At 42.8% G+C, this 27,287-nt stretch overlaps 2 protein-coding genes and 1 pseudogene across 3 annotated transcripts in view; 1 reads left to right on the top strand and 2 right to left on the bottom strand.

The window, feature by feature from the left end:
• ARID5B (AT-rich interaction domain 5B) overlaps nucleotides 1-27,287 on the top strand; it is a 654,996-nt gene that overhangs the window by 335,133 nt on the left and 292,576 nt on the right. The window lies entirely within an intron of this gene.
• LOC138473511 (short-chain dehydrogenase/reductase 3 pseudogene) lies at nucleotides 8,944-9,567 on the bottom strand (annotated as a pseudogene).
• LOC138473753 (nuclear cap-binding protein subunit 2) lies at nucleotides 11,835-12,493 on the bottom strand. The gene has a single exon (XM_069612200.1). The coding sequence runs from the start codon at nucleotides 12,350-12,352 to the stop codon at nucleotides 12,092-12,094; it is 261 nt and encodes an 86-aa protein (XP_069468301.1). The 5' UTR covers nucleotides 12,353-12,493; the 3' UTR covers nucleotides 11,835-12,091.

The following is a 27,287-nucleotide window of genomic DNA, read 5'->3' as shown; positions in this document are numbered from 1 at the left end:
TGTGTGTGTGTGTGTGTGTGTGTGTGTGTGTGTGTGTGTATTTTTGTGTGTGTGGTGTAAATTGCTACATAATTTCAGAAAATAGTGTATTATTGGGTGTGAAGAGGGTCTAGACAAATCTAGGGTATTTGCATCACCATCTAATTCTGCAGCAATGCATCTAGTTGTGCTCTAATTAATCTTGGACACTAGGAAGCAAAATATAGTGGGAAAACAAATGACGCATGGCAAAGATTTAATCCAAGATGAAATGGCACATAATTCAGATGGGCAACAATACATCTTGGGCACTACAAAGTTAAATACAGTGGAGTATCAATTGATTCAGTGCAACACAATACCGTGGTGCAACAATTAATTTAGGGAAAACATGTAATCTTGGATGCCTTAGAGCTATACACAGTGGGGAAACAATCTAGATCAAACAATCTACTTTAAACAATTAATCTATGATGCTAGGAAGCACAATACAATGGGAAAACAATCTAGGAGAAACAATACAAAGTGTGTTCCATGAAGCTGAAACACAATACAGTCACGCAACAACTAATCTAGGGTCAATTGGTGTCCTAGATTAAGAAACTATTAATCTATTAAACTATTAAATCTGGGACTGTGGGCCATTCAATGTGGCAGGAGCAGGGCTTGGACACCATGTCAAACAGGCATCACCCTTTGCCTATGCCCTTCATCGGCTGCCTAGGCAAGGCCACCGTGTATGGGTTGAATTAGTCTGCCTTCCATGTCACGTAACCCAGCAAGCCACCTTTCAGGCAGGAAGGAGCACAAGGGCACGTGTAGGGGAGGAGAGAGCAAAACTAAGATGAGGAAGGTGAGAAATATGGTCGGAAAACAGTGTGTAAGTACACATTTGAAAGGTAGTGGCTGTCTCCAAGTAAGAACTCACAGTGCTTCCTCATTCTGAATGTAATCATGTACAATTGATTGGTGAACCTATGAGTATGGGTGTTCCCTTCCGGCACATTTTCTGGCTCACATGACCCATAAGCCACCAATTAGGTGGACGACAGAGCAGAAGCAGGGACGGAGTGTGTGAAAACAAAGAGAATGAACACAAGTAATAGAGTGGAAAAGCAGTGCTTGGGCACAAATGTGAACGATAATGGCTGAATTAGAGAAGGAACTCGCTTCTGCTGAATTACACACAAATGTTTTGAAAACTCATCACAGGGGTAATGGTGTACCCCTCCAGGTGCCTTTCTGGGTCATGCAACCCAGCAAGTTATTCATCAGGCATGTCGGAGGGTAGGAGCAGGGGTGGGGAAGGAGAGGGCCAAAACAAAGACTAGGGAGTCATGGGATAGGGAAGAAATTCAGGGTTTAGGCGCACAAGTGTAAGGGACTGGATGCCACAGATCAAAATCTCCCTGGCTTCCTCACGCTGAATGTAATCACATATAAATAGTTGGGAATCTCAACCCTTAGGTACCAGTTTACTCCTTTAGCTGCCTTGCAGCCAGGTGATACAGCAAGGCACCAATCGGGCAGGGAGGAAAATAAGAGCAGGTACAGGGAATGTGAGTGTCAAACCAAAGACTGGAAAGGTGAGGGTAGGTATGAAAAAGCAGGGCTGTCTGCAAATTGAAAAGGTAATGGCCGTCCATGAAAGGGAACCCACTGTGGTGCTTATTCAAGTCGAATGTAATCACACACAAAGGGTTGGGAAACTCCTTCCCTGCCAGGGTACTCCTTGAGCTGCCTTCCAGGTCACCCAAAGCAGCAAGCCATCTATCAGGTGGGAGAGAAGGCAGGAACAGGGGTAGGGAAGATGACCAAGGTAAAGACCATGGAGTCAAGGGATATGACAGCTAAGCAGGCTTCCTCGTGCAGCCTGTAATCACGTAGAAATGGTTACACAACCCAGCATGTTACCAATCAGAGAGAGCAGATGCAGGGGAGGGCCAAGACAAACAAAGAAGGTTGAGGTGAGGGACAGTGTGTGTATGCAGGATTTAGGGCCATATTTGAATGCTAATGGTTGCCTCAGGGAAGGAGTTCAATGTTTCCTTGCACCATATGTAATCACATACAGATTGTTGTGAAAATCATCCCAGGGGTACCAGTGAACTCCTCCAACTGCCTTCCAGGTCATGTGACCCAGCAAGCTACTAATTAGGAGGTAGGAGGGCAGGAATTGGGGCGGGGCAAGTAGAAGACCAAAACAAAGACCTGGCAAGTGAGAGATAGGGCAGGAAACGAGGGGATGTAACCACTTCAGAGAAGGATATTAATGGCCGTCCTTGTACTAGATGTAATCAACACAATCACAAAGGGAACAACATGTGCAGGAAACAGAGATATGCAACCAAGTGGGGGAAAGGCTGTAAATGACATTGCACTTTAATATACTATCCTTTATTTCAGGGCAATAAAAGTGAAAGGCAATAGAAACGCTCATCCTTTGTTGGAGCCTTTCTGCTTTGAGCAATGCATTGTAATCAGGGATTTGAAAAAACGCATATCTGCCCTCTGTTTTTTCTTGTGCCAGCCGGGATTGGAAAAAGAGCACATCACTTTGAAAAAGAGAGATTTTCCTTCTCTTTCCACTGTGAATTTGCTGGAAAATTGCATTGAAATCTTCATGCATAAAACAATAGTTGCATGCAATTTGGTCTCTATATTGGCCCATACACAAAATGAGGGGATGTTCTTATATTTCCGTGCACACTTGGCATATGCCATTAGAACACATCAAGTCTGTTAAGTAACAGTGTAAAGGCCATAGTGTGATTTTTTTTTTGTAACTGGTACAATATGTTTTGTTATTTTGTTATTACCAAGCACCGTAGTTTGAAAGTAACACTATTGTGCATTTTTATATATTGCAGTGTGCAGGCAGAAGAAACAGGATTTTGAGCAGCATAGTACAAACAATAAAACCGCTCTGCTCTTAAATATAGATCCAAAATATCAAATTACTATTCATTAATACATATTCAGGTATAATGACACCCCCTTCCCTCCAGCTGTCTGCTTAAGTCGGAACAGCAATGTAAACACACCACACAGAGCAGACGTTATGGGCACGATTGTCTCTTTTTGCCATCACTTTCTTTAAATCTTTGCAAAATGAATTATGAACCTCCCTGTCAGCAGTAAGATAATTTATCATTAGTAATATTGTTGAACAGGATATCCTCCTAAATCCTTTTTTATTCTGATTATTGCCAGATATCCTATGTTTTTTTAACAACACAGAGCCAGCACATTAAGCAGACCTGTACTTTCTCATGTTACAATAGCCAGTCTTTTTCTGTCAGTGATATCTTTATTTCATTTAGGAAGCAGGTGGTATATTGATCTGCTTTAAATTACTAACTTTTTGTTCATCGAATAGGAAAAACTATTTGTTACTCCGTAATAGAAGGTTAAACTAAGCTAATAATCTTCATCAAATCACGGAGCGAGACCACAGGTTGAGTCCCCAGTGTTATCAAAGAAGCTTTATTCAAGACATAACACATAAGGGACAGATATGGGTAGTCTATCGTGTATTATTGCCAGCATAAGTACATAGACACACATATACACATAATCAAAACACACACCCACACTTAAAGTAAATATCATTGTTAAGAAGAGCTTGCATATTTTCCCACATTATAACTCCAAAGTAAGCAGAAACCAGCTGTCTTCTCATGGTCCCTGTTTACATCCTCGCACCACTGGGGTCCTTCACTACTCCATCTGAAATATGAGGATTTTATAGAGCAAGCTTTAAAAATGGTGTCAGTCAGTTTATGGTTTCTTTCATTAGTCTACGGGTAAGTGTGAGGATATAGGCAAGGGGGATTGTGGAAACAAGAAGATCGGAAGGTATTGTCAATTCAGAGTGAAAGTGATTTATTATAGCTGTTTCACTCTGTTGTCAGTACTGCCATGCTATCAATTTGTATAACCTGTAGCAATATCATAAAATATCAGTCACTCTGTTATTACATTCAATAATGTTGGCCAAAAACATTCCATTGCAGACTTCAAGGTAGCCATAAGGGAGTTTTCCACTATGACTGGCTACTCCTGTGTGGAAAATGGTAAACATCTAACACACACTCCCTCATGCGTTCTCCCCTTGTTATAATACTATTGGAGTGTGTGTGTCTGCCAACAGGTTTTCCTCAGTGATATGGATGCACTGTAATGAATCTCTCCATTCCAAAAACATTTTAATGATACAAGTACATTATCAGATCCATCATGGCTATATGGTAAACTCGCATGCCCTCATACCCCATACAAAAACATCTGTGAGGGTGAAAATGGCCTTGGGTGCTCGGGGAGTGTGTGCTTGGGGGAACATTGCATGAGATGGCACAAAATTCCATCTCATACCTGCAAAGCTCCCCCAAACATCCCAGGGACATGATTTGGATGGCCATGTTCAACCTCACAAATGTTTTTTAAGGGGCATGAGGGCATCGGAGGGTGCCACTGTGTGAGAAAGTAGGTGGCAATGGCAAACTAAATAATTTACCTTCGTATTCTCTCTGCTGTGCAGGGATTGTATATGGCTAAGCAAAACAAATGATTCTAGAATTGCATGTGATGAGGATCATCAGACACGTACAGGGAACGCTCCTATCAATTTGGCAGAAAGCAGATGCCAAGATGAATTGCCTTGCATTAACCGAAGGGATATCCACCGAAATTACCATTACATTCCTATAGACTTCTCTCCATGACAAGAAAGAGTCTGCCAGTTGGTTGTAATAAACCAACTACTTATGACTACAGATTATTTGACATCGACAGAGCTAATATCAGCAAATAAATAGTGCACCCTTTGCTGCAATATGATGCCGAACTTCCCGGACAGCCACCACCTGCATATTTATTTCTTTTGTGTCCTTCCTGAGCATCCCTAAAAGAAAGCTAAGTGTACCTCTCCACCCGCTCCATGGTTTGCCAGTAGATTCCTGCACAACCCATGCGTCCGTAAATTTGTTATTGTAAGTCATTAATGTTCAAAATTGACATTGCTGATCTTCAAATAAATACTAATACAAAGTTCCGACTCCCCTAGAGAACCACTTTTTAAAAACATGTTGATGTTTGCTCAGTAGTTAGATTTTTTTGTTGACTCAACATTTTATTTTATTTCATTTCGCAGGGATGGGCTTAAGCGCATTTTGAGGACTAACCAATAGAGTGGGAAGGGCTATTGCAACATTAACAAATTAGAGCCTGAAATGATTGCCTGCATAATCACAGACACTTTGCAGGTGGTCATTTTTCATTCAAGAAACTAAGGGCCTCATTACGACCCAGGCGGTAAGTTACCGCCTGGGTCGTACCCTTACCACCATGGTGTAAACTACATTTACACCATGGTGGATGGCGGATTTACCACCCCATTCCAAGGTGAGTGGGGCGGTAAATCCCCATTTCCCATTTTACCCTTCCCCATTTCCAATTTTTGCCCCATAAGGCATAATGGGAGTGGGGAAGGCGCTAATTACGCCACCGTAAATTACGGTGGCGTAATTAGCACCATGGTCCCTTAGCGCCATGGATTTTAACGCCTGCAAAAAGCAGGCTTTAATATCACCATGGCGCTACGGGACCTTGTAATCAGGCGTTAAGGGTCGGCGCCGTTTACGGCGCCATTAACGCCTTAACGCCTGATTCGTAATGAGGCCCTAAGACTAAATAGTAGAGCATGGATGGAAAGGTTTGAACCCAGGTCCCTTGTGTCCTCTCATGTTGTTCTTTACTGTAATGGACCACTTAACATATATTGTTTTTTTCATTTTTATTGCCAGTCTAAAAACCTTAGGATTCATTTAAGTTCAACAGTGTTTTAACTGCAAGCGACTTCAGATCATATCAGTTTTCATTTTTAAAAGTATAGCACTGATAGAGAGGTGTGATCCGAGAGCACAAAGCTGATCTCTTTGACTTACAAGTCTCTGCTTAGTCAGCTAGACTATCAGCACCCTAGGTATGAGTCATGTACAAGCTTACATAACCTTAAACTTTGCACAGTGCATCACTGGGCACCATTTTGGAAATGGCATTAAGGGCCTCCACTGCAGGGCCATATATTATGCAACATACTGGGTATGGCTAAAGTGTCACACGGTATCCGGTTAAATTCTCGAAAACATATTTTCAAAATGCCATTTTGTCAAAAACAAAATGGCGAAAAAAAAATGTCTAATGTTTTTTTATTTATGTTTTTTTTTGTTATATTAGTAAAAAAAGCGTCAATAAAAAAACAGGGGTTTGGGGGGGAACCCCCCCATTTCAAAAATAAAACATTCAAAATTTTTATTTTTCGGCAAAATTGTGTCGAGAAAATGGCATTCAAAAATATGCCATTCGAGAAAGTCACTATACACCGTGTCACACATGGGTTGTGCAGGGATCTAGTGGCAATGGAGAGAGTGGAGAGGTACAGTTAGCTTTCTTTGCCTTCAGTCATGGCCACTCTACATATTGCTTTAATAGGTTTCCTAAACAGGCCAACTAGCCATGGCCACACCACTAGGTTTCTTTTGAGCACATTAGTCATGGCCTTCGGCCATGTACAGTGTCCACGTTGCTTCTCTGTAGCCTGTTGACATGGTGCCCCAATAGGTTTTGGCCATGTCCACTTTCCATACTGCACCATTCGGTACTCTAAAGTAACCCACTAGCCATAGCCTTCGGCCACACCCACTGCCCCCACCTCACTGTAGCTGTAAAACTCCATTTGTTTGTATTAATCACATTTTTTAACTCTCTTTTTAAAAAACAAAATGTTCCCATAACCGCAGCTAGTATCCCCCCGATAATAGCAATGTACTACAAATACTGTGGTTATCCATAAACACCCAAAAAAGTGCTTCCTCTTCCCATGATCCTACCACTTCCCTCAAGTCCTTTATCCCTAGGTAGGCCTCTTCCATTCACCCAACACTCATAATTTTGTGTGCACTTTCATTCCGATCGCAATTTCTATTGTAGCCACAGATATCCAGCAGGATAACCGCGGTCATCTGAAGGCATTCAATCTCTTAGCTTGGTCCATAACCCTCCAACTCTCCAATTTTATATGGTGTCCTCTTTCCCCCATCCCACATCTAACCTGATGCCATTTGATAATTTTTCCTCCACCAAATAGCTTTCCTTTGCACTTTTCACTTTCCCAAAATGGCCAAAATAACCACGGTTATCTCTCGCAAAAAGCAACAAAAAAAGCAGCTTTTTCATTTAATTTCTGAAAAGTCTCTCTGATGCATTGTGGAGCGCACATATAGCTATAATTTAAGGAAAAGGTGCCACCCCTTTCCCCATCTTTTATTTTAACAACTACTGTACGGAAATACCCCCCGGAAATCGACTCAATGCTTTGTGCCCAAGTTGTTTCATACCTGGTCTAATTCGGTCCAGCAGCTTTTGCTGTGCGCTGCACAGACATTTTCAATTTTCCTGTATGGGAAAATGAATGGGAGTAGGCCAAATCAGTGTTTTTCTGCATTCCTAATAACCTTTTTCATTTATTAACACATCTTTCCCACAATTTCCAGTCTGGGGGCAGAGGGGCGGTGGAGTGGCAAACATTTGTTCGCAAAATATCATCCAAATCCATCCTGCAAGTCAAAAGTTATCAGCAATTACATTTTCCGATTTCCTATGGAGCTAGCTATGCAACTTAACTATAGTGCGGTGGTACATATATATGAGAAAATAGATGACTTACAAAGTTAAAAATAACCTAAGGGGGAAAATGCTTCAAACTAAAGAGGAGTGCTATTTCAGTATACAATAGTACATTGTTAAGCATCACTGGAGGCAGGGTGGGCTCAGGTAGGGAGGATGGGGGAGAAGGCAGGGGGAGCTCCGTCTTTAACATGTAACTGGTGTTTAAGCCAAGCTTTGAAGAGGTCCACAGTTGGGCCGGCTTTGATTGTTGCGGACAATGGGTTCCAGTGGAGTGGGATTAGGGATAAAAAGCCGAAATTAAAGGAGGCACAGGGAGGGCATGGGACAGCGGGGTTGAGTGCAGACGATGATCGGAACGAACGACATGGTGAGTAAACTGAGATGCAATCAGACAGGTACTGAGGAACACAACTATTAATGGCTTTGTAGACTAGGAGAAGGAACTTGAAAAGAGAGCGGTTGTACATGGAGAACCAACCAGTATGCTGTTGTTAGGTAGAAATTGGGGAGGATCTGGGTAGGTAGTGGAGAGTGTGGGTAGCAAATGTGAGGACATTGGACCTCATTACGAGTATGGAGGTAGCCATGCCGCTTTTAGAGGCATGGCTACCCCCATGCCGGGTAACGGGTTCCAGGAATAGGGAATTACTGGGCCATGCCGACTTTGGCGGGCCCGTTAATTCCCATTCTTGGGACCTGGACCCGGTACATCCCCATTCCCATTTGAGCCCCCATAGGGCTCAATGGGAATGGGGAGGATGCTAACAAAGGGCCTGTTAATGATGGGCCTGTTGTTAGCATCTTGGTCTGCTAGCGGGTCCTGCTAAGGACGCCTGGTCTGACCAGGTGTTCCAGAGCGGCACCCCCTGCAGACCTCGTAATAGAGCCGCCCGGAATGAACGGTGCCGGTCCCTTACCGGTACCGTTCATTCCGCAGCTGCCTAACGTGTAATGGGGCCCATTGTCTAGAGAGAGAAAGGAGTAGATAGGAAGGCCAAGGAGTATGCTTGAGCATTAGTCAAATGTGCTCTGTATGTGATTGGAGATTAGAGTTTTTGTAGAGTGGTTATTAAGAAAAGAACACATTTTCAGAATGTTGAGGATGTTAGTATGAGCAACAGAGGCAGTGGTAGTGATCATTTTTACAGGTGCAGTTTGCTATCAAAGAGGACCCCAGGAATGTGAGCCATGGGTGAGGGAGCAAGCATGTTAGGAGGGAAGGAGGTAGGACAGGTGAGGGGAGGGTTGGCATTGGAAGCTAGAAGAAAGATGACTTCAGTTTTCGAAGGGTTTAGCATGAGGCAGTGGAGAGCTATCCAGTGAGTCAATTTGTAATCTTTTCCGAGATGGCTTTTCAAGACAACAAATGTATGCATTGGCCTGGTTTTATGTTACTGCTTTCACAGTTTTCCAGGCCACTGTCTTGGGCTTCAGGGGTCAAGTTGGCAAACCTGATTTTCATGTCTTGAAACATTTATATGCTGTGTGGAATGGCAAGACTGTTTTGGTGTGGACATCAGGGCAGTCCAACAGCCCTAATGTAGGACTCTTCCTGAAGGAAAAGGAGGAAGCCTTTGAAGTGCAGTAGTCAATGGCACCAGGAATTCAAGACAATGCAACAACAGAGTTCAAACGCATAATGTGGCCATTTTGAAGTTAGATCATCCATGGTAAGAAGACTTTTGTGTCCAGAAATGCCCAAGGGTGTTTATATGTTGGGATTTTAAAAGTGTCTATTCATCACTGTCCATCAGACTCTTCCCATGAACCACTTCTGCATTGTTTACCAGTACGTTTACGAGTGACATCATCAACATATTCATGGCCAGCCTTCGGCTTACGGTACACTTCCTTCTGATTACCCATATCGCATAGGAAATAGCAACGAACTGTGCCCATCATCTTTACCTCCTCTCAGGTTGTTTGGCACTTCTCAGTGAGACCGCATGAAATTAGCTTCTTTTGCCATGTGCCTGGTGAGCCTGTGGGCCAGGTACTGTCTGATGCCAGCCACAGCCCCCACCTGTGATGAACACTTTGTCTCTGTTTATTTCCTTAGCCCGTGGGGGCCGCAGCAGGCACAACACCACGTTCTGCATCAAGTACACCATGTGCAGAGGGAAGAGAAGGAGGCTGCCCAATACTCTATCATAGGCACCAGAAAAAACTTCAACTTCAGCAGTAATAGCCCAAGTAAAGACATCCCAACAAGGCCCTGTTCCCAGGGTGTGAGGGAATTTAGCAATACGGTTACATGACTAGCACTCAAACTCCAACTGTACAAATGGAGATCATGATTAAAGGGAAAAGAAGACATCCTTCGATTTGTGTCCCCGTGTGGGTATGGACCAGGTTTGGCAAGGGTTTGTGAATGAGGGAATGTTGTTGGTTGGCAAGGAAGGAGAAGCATTCCAGCGGGAGGTCATTGCTCACGTCCTCAGTCCATCCTGCTCCAGAGATGCCTTAGTGCTTGTGCAGAGCTCATCCAGTGGCTCACTAATCCTAGACTCATGAAATGGCTGGGAGAGTAACATCCAGAAGAGCAAAGATTTAATCTATAGCATGTGCTTCAATGTGGTGCCGTGGGCAGGTGTGGAGGGGTGGCATGAAGCTCAATAACTGTACCTCTGCCTTCTCGGAAGGGGGTTTATGGCCCTCACTATGACCGATGAAAACTATCTACTGCACTTCCCGGCAGTAAAGGCCATCATTTATCAAAGCCACAAGATTATATTAGCAACTGTTTTTAATAAGAGTATTAACAGAATAATGTTTCAACTAATAGGTGTTTATTGGCTGAGTTGTACAAAATAATATTTTACATCTTAAATAAAATAGAGTCAATCACTTACTCCCTCCTGTCTTACTTTTAGTATGTGGGACAGCACTGTTTGAATCAGTACATCAATTAAGATTTGGATACTTTATTAAGAATTAATAGAATTCCTTTAATAAATAGGAACAGGAATGTGATAGTGACTGGCTGCTGCTTGTGTATCATCTGCTTTTAATCCTTTACTGCCTTGTACATGCTTCTCAAGCTAGGCACTGGTACTGTTGAGGATTGGCCACTCTATTTTGAAATATTGGAGTACCACTATTGGGTGGGTTTCAACCTCACTGTCAGCACTCAGAGTTTTTTAAAAATTTATTTTTTTACCCATTTAATATTTGTCTTTTACGTTAACTGTCATGATCTAAAATGCCTACAGTTATAACACAGTTTTTGATAAAAATGTGAGCTATTGTTTTATTAACATATTGGAAAAGTACAAATTAAAAAACGATACCAAATAATTGTATAGAGAAGAATGTACCACCACCTCCTTAACATCTAGTTTACTTATAAAGATTTACAAAAATTATAAGTATGTGCAAAGGAGGTTTGGTTATTCTCATTAAACCAAACCAGGAGGTTTTCAAAGTGTAGATGCTGTCAGGGATTTACTTATTCTCATTGAACCATTCCAGGTATGGACAATGTAGAGGCATAATTGGTAAAGCAAATTATTCGTTAGGTTAATTGGGCCAAAATGTTATGTGTCCAATTGGTTTCAGTCGTCTAGAGTGTTCAAAAGACACATTGTTATCTTTGTGCCATTTATCCAATTCATATGTACGTACATATTCTTGTGTCAGCCAAGTGCTATACTTCATCCAACAGATGTTTCACGCTCCGCTCTATGTACTCCTCAGGTCCCATTAGTTGGGTTCAGTTTGTATTGGGTGACATTCCAGGTATGGAGTGAACGGTAGGTTCTGCACGGACGTTAAGACAGATACTCTGTTCTTGTGTCTAAGGTTGCAGTCTCTTACATTGCCTTGTGGTCTTGACAGTGTTTTTTCACCACTTAGCAATATAAAACAATTGTTTTCAGCAGCCCTCGGAGCTAGGTTCATAACTCTCCCCGTTGCTCTGTTTTATTTGTTATCATTTCTTGAAATTGTAGTGACAACCTTTTATTTATTTATTTATATTTATATAGCGCGCAGACAGCCCAGGGGCATTGTGGCGCTGTTACTTGCAGGAACTTAGTTACAGGGGGTACAGGATTGGTAGCAGTAGTTGGCACATTATGATTGCTACAAACATATTAGTTATTACAGCTCTGTACACAAACTCTGAATCAGTAAGCATGTTTGAAACCACTTAGCAGTGTTTTTAAAAATAAAGACGTTTACATGGGAGAGAACAGAAAATAGCCATATTGGTTCTGAACGTCATAAATTATGTACTCATTTGGAGGTAACCAAATGCAAGTATGTCAAAATTAAACCTGCAATTCCCCTCCCCCTTTATTAACATTGGCTACTAACTATACGAACAATCATGGCAGATTATAGGCTACACGTTATTGAACTATTTAAGGCGCAACCTTTCCAATCTGTAATAACATTTTGAATTTGCCACGCTGATTCATTGTCACAAAGGTTGGACAACTTTGCCATAACCACCTCTTCCAGCATCATAATCCTGGCGATACTCATCCCGGACCTGGCCACCAGATCTCCCACGGCCAAACTGCCTTCCTTCTTTGAAGTCAGCATCCCAATCAGTCCGGATGATTCGATCATCCAGCCGTGTACCATTGATGTACCGCATACAGTTTTCTGCATCACCTCTTAAATAATATTCCACAAAACAGAATCCACAAGCTGTCTTCTTAATTTTGTCCAATCCCATAACTATTTTCTTGACATCTCCACTTTTGCTGAAGAGTTCATAAATGTGTTCTTCAGTTGTGTAGAAGGAAAGATTTCCAACATATAGTGTGGTGCTGCATTTAAGAACCCTTTCCTGATCATATCTGTTCCCCCTGAAGTGTTGGTCCCGGTATTGACTCAGTTCCACATAGGTGTCGCTTTTCAGCGGGGTAAGGGACACCTTCTAAGTTGCTGCAATAATGCAAGCCCATCATTGAACTCTCACAGCATTTGTTGATGTGGCATTGGCCCTATGCATGGTTGATTTGATTAGAAAATATACTGCTCCAAAACCTCTACCCTACAGCCTAAAACTACATTTGGTTGCAACAAAAGAAGCATTTGAAAATGATAAAAGCAAAAGTAGAAAACCAAATGTTGTGGACCATAATTTACAATTAGAGCACCCTATTTGTTTGATTGAAACACCCTGGAGAGAAGCCTTCCCTGTCTACTTGGGATGCAAAGCAAGCACAAAGTCCCATTGATGGCTGCTCTGGTAACAGTCAAAAAATAGCAATTGCACTCACCATTGCCTGAAATCATTGGAGTGCTGGTGGCAGGGTAGCGAACGAATAAAATTAAGAAAGTGTGGAGCTTCTCTGTTCAATGTAAACTGTCATGACCTAACATCGCATGAAAAGACCTGCAATTAAAACAAAAAAATAACAAAAATATGTACTGTTGCACAGAATAACTATTTAAATTTTAACCAAAATACAGTCTTATGCAACTTGAGAATCCTGTTAGAATGGTTTTTCCCTCGTTGGGAAATCATGTTTGTTCAAGCTTCATAACCAGGTCATTGCTATCTGAGTAGTGGAATTAATAGGGGCTTTGAAGACAAAGAGATCAGCGTGATTTCCGGGTTGAACCCTCTGAGCCTTTGGTCTTGTTTTAAATTTAAACTGTTATAACCTAAAATGTCCTCCAAATTAGCTACAATTCTCTTTATTTGATTGAAACGCCCTGCAATGAAGCCATCCTTATCTACCTTGGATGCAATTAAAATGCAAATTGCCATGCTAGTATGAGGGAAACGAGAGTGGACCTCAATGTAAGCATGGACTTCGGGACTATTGCTGGTTTCAAAGATTTTCATTGTATCTAGTGTAAGGTAGGAGGGGAGAGAAAAAGCTGGTGAGGGTCAACTACGAGAAAACCAGAGTTTTCGTGAAAAACGCCTGTTGCCTGAGAGGGCTGGTGGGAATCTATATTTGCATCAACAGCAAATGTTTATTATTGTAAAAAGGGAATTGTGTGTGTATATATATATATATATATATATATATATATATATATATATATAGGTATTCACTGCAATGGCAAAGTAACCTTGAATGTTGCTTGGGGGGTGGGGGGATTCACAAGAGCCGCACCTGAACTGGAGAGTAGATGGTGGACTTAAAGACATAAAAAAGAAGAGATTGGCAAAGTTAGTATACAGGAGTCAGTAAAAACAGCCTCCCATCACCTTACAATTTACAGCCACATATATGACAACATCCTCCATATAAAGAATTATGATTAGTAATGCGCAGAGAGGCAGAGCTGCACAAAAACAAGGGACAAGAGTGCTGGCTTTCTTCACGGGGCCTTCAAGTTTTGAAATGCAGTGTCCATTTTGACCAAATCATGCAGCAATTTGACCAATGCAGGAATTACAGTGTCTACGTTAGCCAGTACCCATCAAGACATTGTTCTCTTATAAATGATGAAGCTGGGTGCTGCCCGTTCTCTAGAATACCGAGGGCCTTCCCAAATCTGCATATCTACTGTGCTATGTTTATATTTAAAAAAAATGTATTCAATGTATTGTAGCCATCCTTTTATATTTTGTTAAATGACTAAGCACAAAGAAAATCTCAATCATGCACATGTTATGTTTGTGTCAGTGGTATGCTATTGGTATTTTCTTGTCCAATAACCTCCCAAAAATAAGTGTACAGTACTGAAAATTCAAAAGGCTGATTATATTGCACAACCAATTATCATAATTGATAAAAGCAGGAGCAGAAAGGTATATTATAAGATTGTTGTTGTTAAGGATCAAAGCCACAGCTTCTAGAGTTGCTTGCTTTCCAGGCACAGCTCTAAACTCTATTTCACTCATGCTTACGCAATGATGCCTGCCTGAGCTCATATGAAACTACTGTCAGCCCAATACACCTGCCATTAGTGTGGATAGATATACTGAAGGGTGAAACCCCTACTCTGTGGGAGACTGGGGAAAGAATGCAACAAAAATCACAAAATTGTGTCCCCACAGGGAATAAAGTAATGGTGATGCGGTATATCCATTACCGATGCTCACCTTATTTTCTCTAACCTCAGTTTGTGTGTTAAACTGTTTTAAGCAAGGGTTACCACAGACTAAATCTATTGCTCCTAAGTTATGTGTGTTTAACCTCTTCTTTGCATATAATTATGTCATTAATGTTATCAGAAGATCATTGCTTTGAAGATATACATTTGACACAATGCAGAATCTTGATCATACAAAAATTAGTATTTCTCGTTATTTTAATGAAAAACATAAAACAATCTTTTGTGCATGAGCCTCAATGTCATTTAACAAAATATTATCTGGAAGCAGGTTCAATTTTGAATACATAACATTATAATCATGTTAACGGCATCAGAATAAATCATGCACCGTAAAAAAACAATAATAATTGGAAACAGGTAAAGTAAAGAAAATATACAAAAAATTAAACAATTCAAAAGGACAAACCACTGAAAAAAAGACTTTACATTTAAACAAAACAATTCTAAATATCACAGGACATGAATTCTATCCCTATAGGCAGAAAAATATTATAAAGTTATTTAGTTTTCACCCTGTTTTATTTATGGGAGTCCACCTGTGTACATTCCAAGGAAAACCAAGGAACGAAAGAAACAATTATAATTCCTAGTGGGGTGTGGAGATGTATGGCTAGTGTAAGCTTGGTTTATACATTCACACTTGCCAACCGCTTCTTACAGTGCTGCTCAGGTCCTAGTGTGGATAGAACATACATCTGCAGGCCTTGTTGAATGACAAGGAGAGGCGTAGGTGTTTGGCTACGTGGCAAATCCCTAAGCATCTCCTGCGTGCCAAATGCTTTAGGCTAGAGTAGCGGTGAAATGTGTGAATGACACAACCTTTTTTGGGCAATAAATAAAGGAGTTTAAATGACTACCTAGCTTTGTTCAACCCTGCCTATTGCCAAGGGAGAACTTGGCCAACAGGGCTCATAACGTGACTTAGATGCACCAAACAAGATGTTTGGGAGTGTGGAATTATTATAACAAGGACACATCAAGAGTGAGTAGTGATTATCACCTATGGATGAGCAGCACCGTACATGAAGTGTTAACTGAAATTGATAAGTAAGATATAGTGCATGTGTTGGGTATTTACACATATCAAGTGTAGGAATGCCAGTGTCTTCATCTCTGCTTTGGTTTCACTTGCCTGGTAGTGAAATGTCATTGCAACTGTCCATTATTTTATTTTATTTTATTTGATTTAATGTGATATAGTTTTATAAACAAAAACTTTACACATAATCCAACAAATATACACAATTAATCATTCCTTAATACCCAGCTTCATCATCTTAAACATCTAAATAAACTCATGAAAAGAACATATTTCTTGTCCCATATAAAATAAGTCACTACCTCTAAAATGAAGAGAACTGCTAAACAAATAGATAAACGAATGAATATCTACCAAACATGCAGAAGAAAACAAATACTATCCAAACACTAAACTCTTATTAAATCTTTTGCTACTTTCACTCAATAGATAGGAAACTGGACTCAGCCCCTGGAGCGAAAGTTATTTCTAATCAGAGGCATCAGTTCATTGGCCTTGGTGGGTTAGTAGATTACTGTCATTCAATCTTTTGTTGGCCATACACCATACTCTATATAGTGCCAGGTGGAGACTAGCATTCAATGTGTTTATACACATATACCAAAACTCCTCTTCCTTAATATAGTTCAAATTATGGACGTAACTGCTGTAATGTTTAATATAAGATAAACTCAGCATTGGGCATAACATAAGAACATGTCTGGCAGTTTCAGGTGAAGCATTATTTTTACAGATCTGTTTTAGGTATTGCACGTTCAGGGCCAGTCACCATTAACACCGGAAGATGATTGATGCGCAATAACAATATGAAACACCTTAAATTATCAGATGGACACAGATTTAAATACCCTTGGGACCTTTTGTATGAATGTAGAAGATGAGATATAAATTCATAAATAATTAGGCCTTCTAGATGTTCAAAGTTGCTTTGCCAGTCCCATAACTTTAACCGCTCCCCCAGCTGATATTTCAAGTGTTCAAAGTTATTATCCCAGTTAGGTATCCATCCTATTGTCTTAAATAGTGTGGTCATTTCTACCATAAACTTAGCCAGTTTGTTCCCACTGATATCCTCTCTCACAGTCACCAGCAGCAAATTGGTAGAGTTTGTATGTATTTTAATAAAGAGTTCCCTTCTCTTCTTTAACACCATAGATTTCAAGGAGAACAAACCAAGTTCTAGTCTCAGAATTGCCATCGGTATGCCTTGCGGTAATCCCAAAGGTTTCTGCCAAAACTTGCCCTCTGTTATCTGAAGCCAATCTAGATTAGTATTAACCAAGGTCTCTAACCCATATATTACCATGGGCACAAGACATTGGATATATAATTGGCGAGCAGCCCAAATGGAATATCCGCTCTGATTACGGGAGAATTGGCAGATTATAGCAGTCAATTGGGCATCTTGTATTTTACAGTTTTGAAAACAGGAATTGAAGTTTCTTTTAGAGTCAAATTCCACTCCCAGATATTTATAGGAGTCAGTGTATTGGATTTTAAGACCTCTAATGTTCATACGGGGGCGGCTAATTTTACCGTGGGTATAGAGAATTAGTTCTGTTTTATTATGATTTATTACTAAATCATTTAGTTCAGCATATTCCCAGAGCCGCTCCACCGATCGTAATAGTCTGCAGAATGTGTGGTCAAAGATGACCAAATCATCCGCATAAGCCAATACTAAACAGTGCTGGGTGCCAAGTTTCGGGGGACAGTTATGCACATCTCGGATGAAGTCAGGGATGCTTGATACAAATTGTACAGTGTTGGTGCAATAACACATCCCTGCTTCACCCCCTAAATTGTTTTATGGGTCTAGTGATAGTTCCACTTCCATCTAACCTCAGCTGCACTGTGGTGTTACAATGTAGAAGCTGTATGTAATAGAGCAGCCCCTCAGGGCACGCCATTCCTATCAACTTCCTCCACAACTTCTCCCTATTGACAGCATCAAAGGCTGCCTTGGAATCAATATATAGTGCATACAGTGGTGGGTTATTTGGTTGTAAAGCTTTATCTCTTAAATTATTCATGATTAACAAATTGGTCGAATATCCGGCTCTGAATCCGCTTTGAAAATGACCCAGAACACCTATTTCATCGGCCCAAATTTGTAATTTCTGCAATAATAAAGAGGAAAACAATTTACCAAAGCAATCCAACATAGACAATAGTATATAGTTTCCCGGATCCAATCTGTTCCCTTTTTTGAATACCGGGACTAATATTGCAGTCTGCCAAGTCTCAAGGATTCTCCCTTCTTTGAGGACCTTTTCAAAGAGAATTTTCAGTAAATTTGCCCAAAAAATTGGACTATTTTTCATAACCGTATTCGAGAGACCGTTAGGCCCCGAATCATGGGAGGCTTTAAGTTTGGATATTTTATCTAAAAGTTCTGCCAAACTTACTGGAAATTGAGGCAGGATGTGCTTGACTATAGGAGATACTTCAATAATCTCCTCTGTTTTTCCATTACGCCTCTCAAGGTACCCCACCCATTCCTCAGCATTTATGGGGTTAATGTGTAGGGTTACCCTACTCCCCCTCAACTCCCCCAGCAGAGCCCAGATGTTTTGGGTGTTTCTAGAGCAAATAACTTTAACAGTCTTTTGCCAACATTCAAGTTTTTTTGTTCTTTTTCATTGTTTAGACCAGGACCTGTATTGGTTCTTCAATTCTCTTATCTTGCTATGGGCTGCAATCAAGGATCTAGTAGTGGTCCTGCTTTTACGTATTTTGCCTCTGAGCGTGCGTTTGTCATCTCTTATCCCTTTATCATAGATCGGAGTCAGACCCGGATCCCTGATGGTGAGTAATGACTTTTTAGTAGCATGTTTGCACGTAAAGGTATATATCCATCCTTACAAGTCCTCAAGTGACATGATATTGAACAGATTTTAGTACCTTATGTCCCAGTCTCCACTGTCCTGGATAGCTCTTATGCTGTTCTTTTCAGACCACACTAAATGTGTGGCTGCATGATTAACAAGAGTGTTGCCAGTCAGTGTAGCCTCAGATAGGTCAGTAATGCTTTCAAGACTAACACTCAGAACTTCATGGTCACTCAGGGCCTCATCACGAGTTGAGCAGTAACGCTGGCGCTAATAGCGCTTGCGCTATCTGCCCTACCGCCAAGCCCACCGGCGCTATTAGCACCGGATCATGGGTTTGGCGGATTTGGAAATCCCCATTCCCCATTGAGCCCATTCGGGAATGCCCCATTCCCCATTGGGCTCAATGGGGAAATTTCCCACTCATACTGCCGGCGGATTTCCTGCCGGCAGTATGAGCGCGAATTTTCGGCGGATTTCCCCCAGTTCAGAGCTGGGAAGAAATCTGCTGAAGCCCTGATTTGGTGGACCCTTAAATCCGGCCGTAATAGCGCTACCGCTGGATTTAAGGGCTACCGCTAAACTCGTGATGAGGCCCATTATCTAAAACCTTCATATCTTTGACCAAAGATGCCACTTCGGCACTGGTAAAGACATAATCAAGAGTGCGACAGGCTCCCCCAGCCCTCCAGGTATATTTCCCCATGCGGTCGCTAAGCGTTCGCCCATTGATGATTTCAAGGTCCCAACTGTTTAGGAAACATAACCATTTCTCCCCTTCCTCATCATTATGGTTATGTTGCATAAGCAGGAGCGGGTGTAGAGACTTGTTGTTGGTGGTTCCATCTCTCCCTTTGATTTGGCAGTTAAGATCACCAGCAAGTATAACAAAATTGCTTTTCATTTCACTTTTCCAACCACTCAACAAATCATGCAAATAATCTTGAATTCGTTCTCTGGCGTCGCGTCATGGGGGTTATATAGATTAACCAATAACAGTTTTACCCAATTGTCATTCATAGATATAACCACCTCCACCATATTAATATTGTCCTCAAATTCAGTGGGGATTTCTCTGGATACTATTGACTTTTCCACCCCAATCATTAGTCCTCCATACGGTCTTCCAAACTGACCTTTTTTGGCCGTGGTATGGTATGACAAAAAAACAACAATTACAATATGGGTGGGTAACAAAGTTTCTTGTAGCATAAAGAGTGAATGTTTCATGATGAGTGGTAGTGAACCGTTCTTTGCAGTAAAATGTTTAAAACCCCTAATATTCCAAGTCAGCAGTAAGCAAATTCAGGGCTTATTCATAACCAAGGGTAAGGCATCTGATAACCACTTTAGGGTATTCTGAATATCGCTCATTTGTACATGTTTCCCCGTAGTGAGTGGGGGTTTAGAATTTTTATTAGCCTTAAAGGTCTTGGACTTCACAGTTATCAACGGATCATCATCATCGGGGTTAACATCCACCCCCAGCCCCACCTGGGCTAAGCTGCTCCTGTGTTTCTATATAAGTTGTGCAAAGGCCAATACATTACAGTGTAGTGTGGTCACATTAGGGTTCAAGGAATGCAGAGACTCTTGGACAGAGTTACTCTCAATTGCGGTATTAAGTGCAGTTTGGCAAGCACAGCCCCCCGCGGCAGCCACTTGCCTCCAGTTGAGGTTCTTCACTATACAGATCTTATTTTCCTCTCTTCTCTGTTTTCCTCCCTTGATTCTGCCACACTTTCCATGTCAGAGTCAGTACTCTATTGTCTACTTCTTCAGATACACCTTTGGGGGTAGAGAATTGATTGTCTATAGTAATGGGATTATCAGAGAGAGCAGAGTCTTGGCTATCATTACTAACAATTGATATTTCATTGGATTCTTCTGGTAGGATCCAACTTGTTAGCATCCCCAGACTCTTTATTTTCTGTTTCTTGGCCTTGAGAACTCTTTTCCGGGCCTTTCTCGATTTTTGCTGTGGGTTGGCCGTATTAGGCAGCGGGGATGCCACCTCTACCAGCACATCTTTCAATGCTGTTCTCTTAGCCATCCTGTGTTGTTTCTTAGTGAGGTATATCCTTTGTTCTTCAATAGGTGGTTCAGATACCCCAATGTTTTACTGGGGCCTCAGGGGTCACCTGCTCCTTCCCTTCAGATATCTCGGTTTCATATACCAAACCTGGATCGGGTAGGTTCAGCTGCAATACAATATTCACGTGTATTCTCCCACACAGTTTAAGAAGAATTTTTAAAGCAAAATGGAAAGAGAATATAGATGCCTGGAGGTCTGCAGAAGCGTAAGAGCATTCCAGGCTTTTGGGGCTAGTACTTCAAAGCTGGTGCCGCCGGCTTTGGCTCTGTTGAATGCTGGGACTGAGAGTAGGTGAGAGTATTGGTCACGTTTTGGTCTGTAGACTGGAGCCTGGTGTATTCTTTCTACTAGGTAGGCTGGGTGTTGAGATGTTTGCTTTTTAGGGGGATAAGGTTTATTAAGTGTAGATTATGAGGGAAGTTACCCCAGTATTGTCAGTGACATATGGCATATAGGCTGCACCATGCACTTTATTTGTATTAATATACAAATACCCTTATAATAGAAACCTAGATGGAAGATAAATAGATGAAAGCATAAAGTATGAGAATGTTATAAATGTGTGATCTCGCATATACTATGATTGTATAATGTTAGTGTAAGCATTCTGCACTGTAATTGATGATTTTAACATGAAAAACTGCGGTATCAAGGAAAGAGCATGATTGCGCCCATATAAATTGATTTAAGAAAAACTAATATTGGTCAATTGCCTTAACTGATCGGAAGAAAATATTTGAATATATGCAAATTTGGATAACAATGTGTTATTTGTGTTTGTATTAATTTGAAAGGTTTCAATTATAAACCAACCCACAATACACATTTAAAAAATAAAGTTATGAATGCCAGGGCTTTAATCTCTGCTTTGGTTTCACTCACATGGTAATTAGATGTTATTTATATGTATATATTTTGAGGACTACATTACTCTCTCTTTTGCAACACTAACTGGTATCCTTTGCTTTGGTATACAGTTGTACTAATCTCTGATTTTCTTGGAATAACCTGATTGCCGGCAAGGAGGATGAAATACAGATTGCATTGTATATTATACTAAGCTAATGCAAATAAGATAACAAGTGCTTTCGCAATATGTCATATTTTTGAATAGGTGGAGAACATTGATTTATTGGTTTAGTTTATGAGCATACCGTTAATGGATTGCTCTTTGTACCATAGGAATCATAATGTGTGCAATGAAACTTTTCTAGGTTCACACTTCACGATGTTGCCAAACTACACCATGTTTACTTGCTGGAATGCTCATCTCCACGATGCTGCAGAGTAAAATAAAAAGCATTTTTATGCTATATGTATAGCTATATGTATAGCATAGTGTGAGACTCAGTGCACTAAAGGCAAATCACAGCAGGCAATGCAGACTCAGGAACAGCCACAGTGTGTGGTGATCTACAACTGTGATATTCAACGTGTGCACTGCACCCACCTTTTTCCTATAGGGTGTGCGTAGGTAGAAGGGAAACAATCACATAATTTGTGTCTCATTGTTATGGCATCATGGTATATACATAGAGCCTCATTACACGGTAGGCGGTAAGGGAAAAACGATGCCGGTAAAGGATTACCAGTATCGCTAACCGCAACTGTTAATTACGACCGGTCTATCCGCTATTAGCGGCACCGCTAAGAACAGCGTCTCTAATAGCAGCAAGGTTGCGGGCGCGTGACCCCTAATGTCGGCAATAGCAGCATGGTGGAAATAGGAGTCCATCACAAGCCATGCAGAAATGCTAATAGCGGCATGGAGTAGGCCCAAAAAGCCCATACCGGCATGGCGGAAATACCGGTATCGCGAACCACCCGTTACGGGACATGTGCAGTGTTCCCAGCTGCCACAGGTGGCCACAATCAGCACAGGTGGAGGCAATGGAGACTGGGGCAGCACAAAAGGAGCACACCACACCCCTTCCCACACCAAGATGATTCCAATACTAGCAGCATTACATGGTCTGGAGGACATGATTGCATTGCAACACCAACAACAACAGGCAGCACAGGGGAGACTCAGGAGGAGGAGGAGGGCGAGACAGGCCCAGCAAGCCCCCCCAGTGCACCTAGTCATACCACAGAGGCAGCCACCAATCCCCAGGATCAGAGCCAGTCCATTCAACCTAACCCCTGAGCAGATACACACCCTGTACTGTCTGGACCGGGATACCATCACCACCATTGTGGACATGATACACAACGACATTGTCAGCCTCATACTGAAGGTGGTAACTGTGCTCCACTTCCTGGCCACAGGGACCTACCATCATACGGTAGGGCAGATGCATGGCATATCACAACCAGTATTCTTACGCATGCTGAACCAGGTGCTCCATGCCCTCCTGAAGCACACAAGTGAACACATATCCCTGCCACGGACTGCCCAGGAGATCTCCAACACCAAAGTTGGCTTCTATTCACTGGCAGGCCTCCCAAGTTGCATCAGGGCCATCGACTGTACCCAAGTGGAATTGGTGGTCCCACATGACAATAAGGCAGTCTACCGAAACAGAAAGCAATACCACTCCATCAACGTCCAAATGGTATGTGACTCAAACAAGATAATCACACATTGTTGTGCCCGATATCCCGGATCAACCCATGATTCAATGGTCCTGCGGAACTCAACAATACCACGCTACATAGAACGACATGCTGGACTACGTTTGTGGCTACTTGGTGAGTAGCAGGGCAAGCACATTGCAGTGTGATGTGGTGTGTGATTGGGGGGGAGAGATGCATAATCCAACTGGGTGTGATTGGGGGGGAGATGCATACTCCAACTGGGTGTGATTGGGGGGATGCATACTCCAACTGGGTGTGATTGGGGGGGAGAGATGCATACTCCAACTGGGTGTGATTGGTGGGGGAGGAGATTCATACTCCAACTGGGTGTGAACATATGTCTGGATAAACAATGGACATACAGATTTACACCACTGTCCACCTAGGCAGCCCACAATGGACCTGACACATAACCACATGCAAGTAGTAATCTGCACAACATGGTAATCAATCCATTACGCCAAACATGCCATATCCATCCACATGCACATTGCACATTGCACATCATACCATACCCTCTATAACACAAAGCAGCAACATGCAGCCAAATGGACATTGGAAATGTACGCTGAACAACATCACAACGTATATGCGACCTTGAGTGCATACAAAGGGATCTCCTGTAGCCATTGTACTGATCCACACCCGTACACCACTACGTACACCATTACCGGAGTGCTGCATCACAGCATGGGGACATCAACTTCAGGATGGCAGTACACTAGCAGTGTGGTACATACGTTGCCAGGACCAAAAGACACAAATGACTTGACCGCACCCAGTACATGCCAATAACTGCCGTAGGCTTGCACGGTGCATGTCCACTTGCAAGGACTACCTCACCTTCCCACTTTGCAGTTACTCTGATTGCCTCCATGCATGCAGGGATTTGTGGATGTCATACACAATGCAAAGTTGATTTGTGTGATGTGTAGAGCTTCCACTTGATGTAATCATTTACACATACCCATTGTTGCACTCATGCAGGTGATGCTGGCTACCCCTGAACAGGTGGCTCCTTACCCCTGTGCAGAACCCACAGAACAGGCACGAAGAGGAATACAATCGTGCACATACCCATACCCGCGTGGTAATTGAGCAGATATTTGGCCTTTTGAAGACACGGTTCCGGTGCCTCAGCAGGTCGGGCGGGGCACTCCTGTATGGCCATGAGAAGGTGGCCAAGATCACCATGGCATGTGTCATGCTGCGCAATATGTGTATCAGACGGAATGTGCCAATGCCCCCTGACATTGAACTGCAACTACTTGCTGAGGATAATGATGGGGATGAGGAGGGAGGGAACGGGGCTGCAGGTCATGCAGGTGGCGATGCCCAGGTGGGACGTGCTGTGCACCAGCATCTGATCGACCACATTTTCTAATACACATGGTTGAACTTTGTTGAATGGATGTGGGTATTTGGCCACTGGGTTTTGTGGTGAAGTGCACACTGGGCTCTGTCCACCAATAAAGCACTCATACACAATGGAAATGTCCACTCCTGTGATTTATCTTGTCACCAGTGTGTTTTATGTATTATTAGTTAAAGAAGTGCATGGACTACGCAAACACCCTTTTCCCCCTCCCCCCACAACACACCCAAAACACCTTTTCCCCCCTGCCCCCACAACACTCCCAAAACACCCTTTCCCCCTCCCCCCACAACACTCCCAAAACACCCTTCCCCTCTCCCCCACAACACTCCCAATACACCCTTTCCCCTCTCCCCCCACAACACCCCCAGGAATAGCTTGTACATCAGTGCTGCATAGCTGTACATGTGTCAGCAACATCTGGCTGGCCGGAGTTCCGATCCCCACTACAACCGTTGGGGGGTTGAAAGGTTGTGCGCCGCATAGCCCGCAAAGACCTGTCCCGGGGGCTGGTCTGCCTTGAGCTGGCAGTGGATGAGGTGCACGGTTGTTCCGGTGCCGGTGGGAGGTTCTGCCTGTCCATTGCGTCTGCTAAGCGTGTGAGGACCTGCCTCACAAGTGACATCTCCTCGCATAGCCTGTTGGTGCTGGCTTCTATGGCCTGTCTGATGTCCCTTGCATGCTCCCTGCTTGCCACGGCCCTCGCCCAAAACCCCCTCTGGCAAACCCATTGGCCAGGTGGAGTCAGGACTCGGGCCTCTAGAGCCTGGCATCCTCTTCAAAAGCCCTCGTGGGGCCAGACTCATACACCATGAACAAGATAGTGCTTGGGAACTACTTTATTGTATTGTCAGCCAACATGGAGGCATCCACATAGCTTGGTTCCTAAGAACCAAGCTATGCGGTCTAGTGTTTTGGGTGTGGCAGGCCTGGAACTACTTTCCCTGGTACTACTTTACCTGGGCTATATAAACCACACCCTGACTGCAGAACATGCTTTGTGTTCATTTGCAGCTTGCAACGTGATGCTCACCGTGTCCAGCTATTCCCTCGAACCTCGGAGAAGCAGAACCTGCAAGGGGACAAAAGGAACATCATTAGCAGCAGCATCTTACCTGCAGTCTTCATCTTTAAACACTCGCAGCTACTGAGAATAGCTTCCTCGAATCTGCACGCCTCCCGGACAGAACGACCTGAAAGAGGAAGATAGAGGCAACATTAAAGAAAGCTGTAGAGACATTTACAAACTACGAACTGCTCAAAAGGCTTACCTGGCTGGTCGCCTCTCGGCTGGCACCACTCCGGACATTCCACTCGTGCTGAAGAACACCGCAACGTACAAGGAAGGAAAGTACCGGTTAGCAAAGGCAAGACTTTGCAGCGCTGCGCCTAGCGCTTACTTACCGCATCATAGCGCTCTTAATGCACCATCATTTACCAGCAGGGCATAACCAAGCCAGTTCGCCACACTGAAGCTCTGCATACCTAAGGGAGAAAAAAGAGACATTTTAAACAAAGAAAGGCATGCAGGATAGCAGCAAAACTAAAGAACAGCAATAAGACCTACCTGAACAATATCAAACGGGCCGGCGTCATTGAAGTAACTGGACCGCAATCGCCCATGAAAGACAACGCGCCCCTGCAAAGAAGGCAGGACGGAGAGCACGCTTAATTCTACCACAAGGCAGAACCTTCCCTGCAGACCACATCAGGGCAAAGCTGAGAAGCATACCAGCGAGTAACCCAGCAGGGTGGCGTCCCTGTGGATACTAGGTGAGCGTAACAGAACACGAAGCCCACCATAACAAATCCACCTGGGTGCCATGGAGGCATCAGAAATGGACCAATTGGCCCAATTACTAGGAGAGCTTCGTGCTGAGGTTCATTCTGCCCGACAAGAGACTAATGCCCTTCGGAGAGACCAAATAGTGACCAAAGAATGCACTGAAGAGATTAGCAGGCAATACTTGCAATCCCAGGCAGGACAGACGCCTCTACCTGGAAGCAATCCAACAATGCAAACCCCACCATACCACCCACTCCGTTACAGATCACGTTACCTGGAACAGTGCCCCTGGCACCACCAGAAAGGTTCTCAGGCGACCCACGGAAGTATGCAGCATTTATCAATCAGTGCCGCCTTCATTTTCTTTGTAGGCCTGGAGCATTTCCAAACGACCAAGCTCGGGTAGCTTTTGTCTTATCATACCTGAGTGGTAGTGCAGCAGATTGGTCGGTGCCATTGGTAACCAATGACAATTGTTCCTCTATTACATGACTTTGGGGGGTTCCCGAGAGAAATGGAAAAACTTTTTGCTCGCCATACCCAGGAACAAGCAGTAGACAATGAACTCTTGGCCCTGCGACAGGGGAATCAGGACTTGTTAACGTACATACTATCTTCATCAGACTGATTGCTGTAGTTATTTAGTCATAAAACAAAAGAACCACGTTATTCCATCGAGGCTTACGAGGCGAATTAAAGGACGTTTTAGCCCAGGTGGTTGATCCACCCAGAGACTGCAGAATTCATAAATCTGGTCATGAAGCTAGACCACCGGTTGCAGGACCGAAAGGCAGACCGGTCTAAAATGGACCCTCGGATCGTGTTTGTTCGACCAAGGGAAAACACACCCCGTGTACCTGAAAATGCTGTAGAACCCATGCAGA

The sequence above is a fragment of the Ambystoma mexicanum genome, chromosome 8 (genome assembly GCF_040938575.1).
Source record: "Ambystoma mexicanum isolate Mex_15411 chromosome 8, UKY_AmexF1_1, whole genome shotgun sequence".
In the NCBI taxonomy this organism is placed as follows: domain Eukaryota; kingdom Metazoa; phylum Chordata; class Amphibia; order Caudata; family Ambystomatidae; genus Ambystoma; species Ambystoma mexicanum.
The sequence above is the reverse complement of the archived record's forward strand: the minus strand, read 5'-3'. Positions and strand labels throughout refer to the sequence as shown.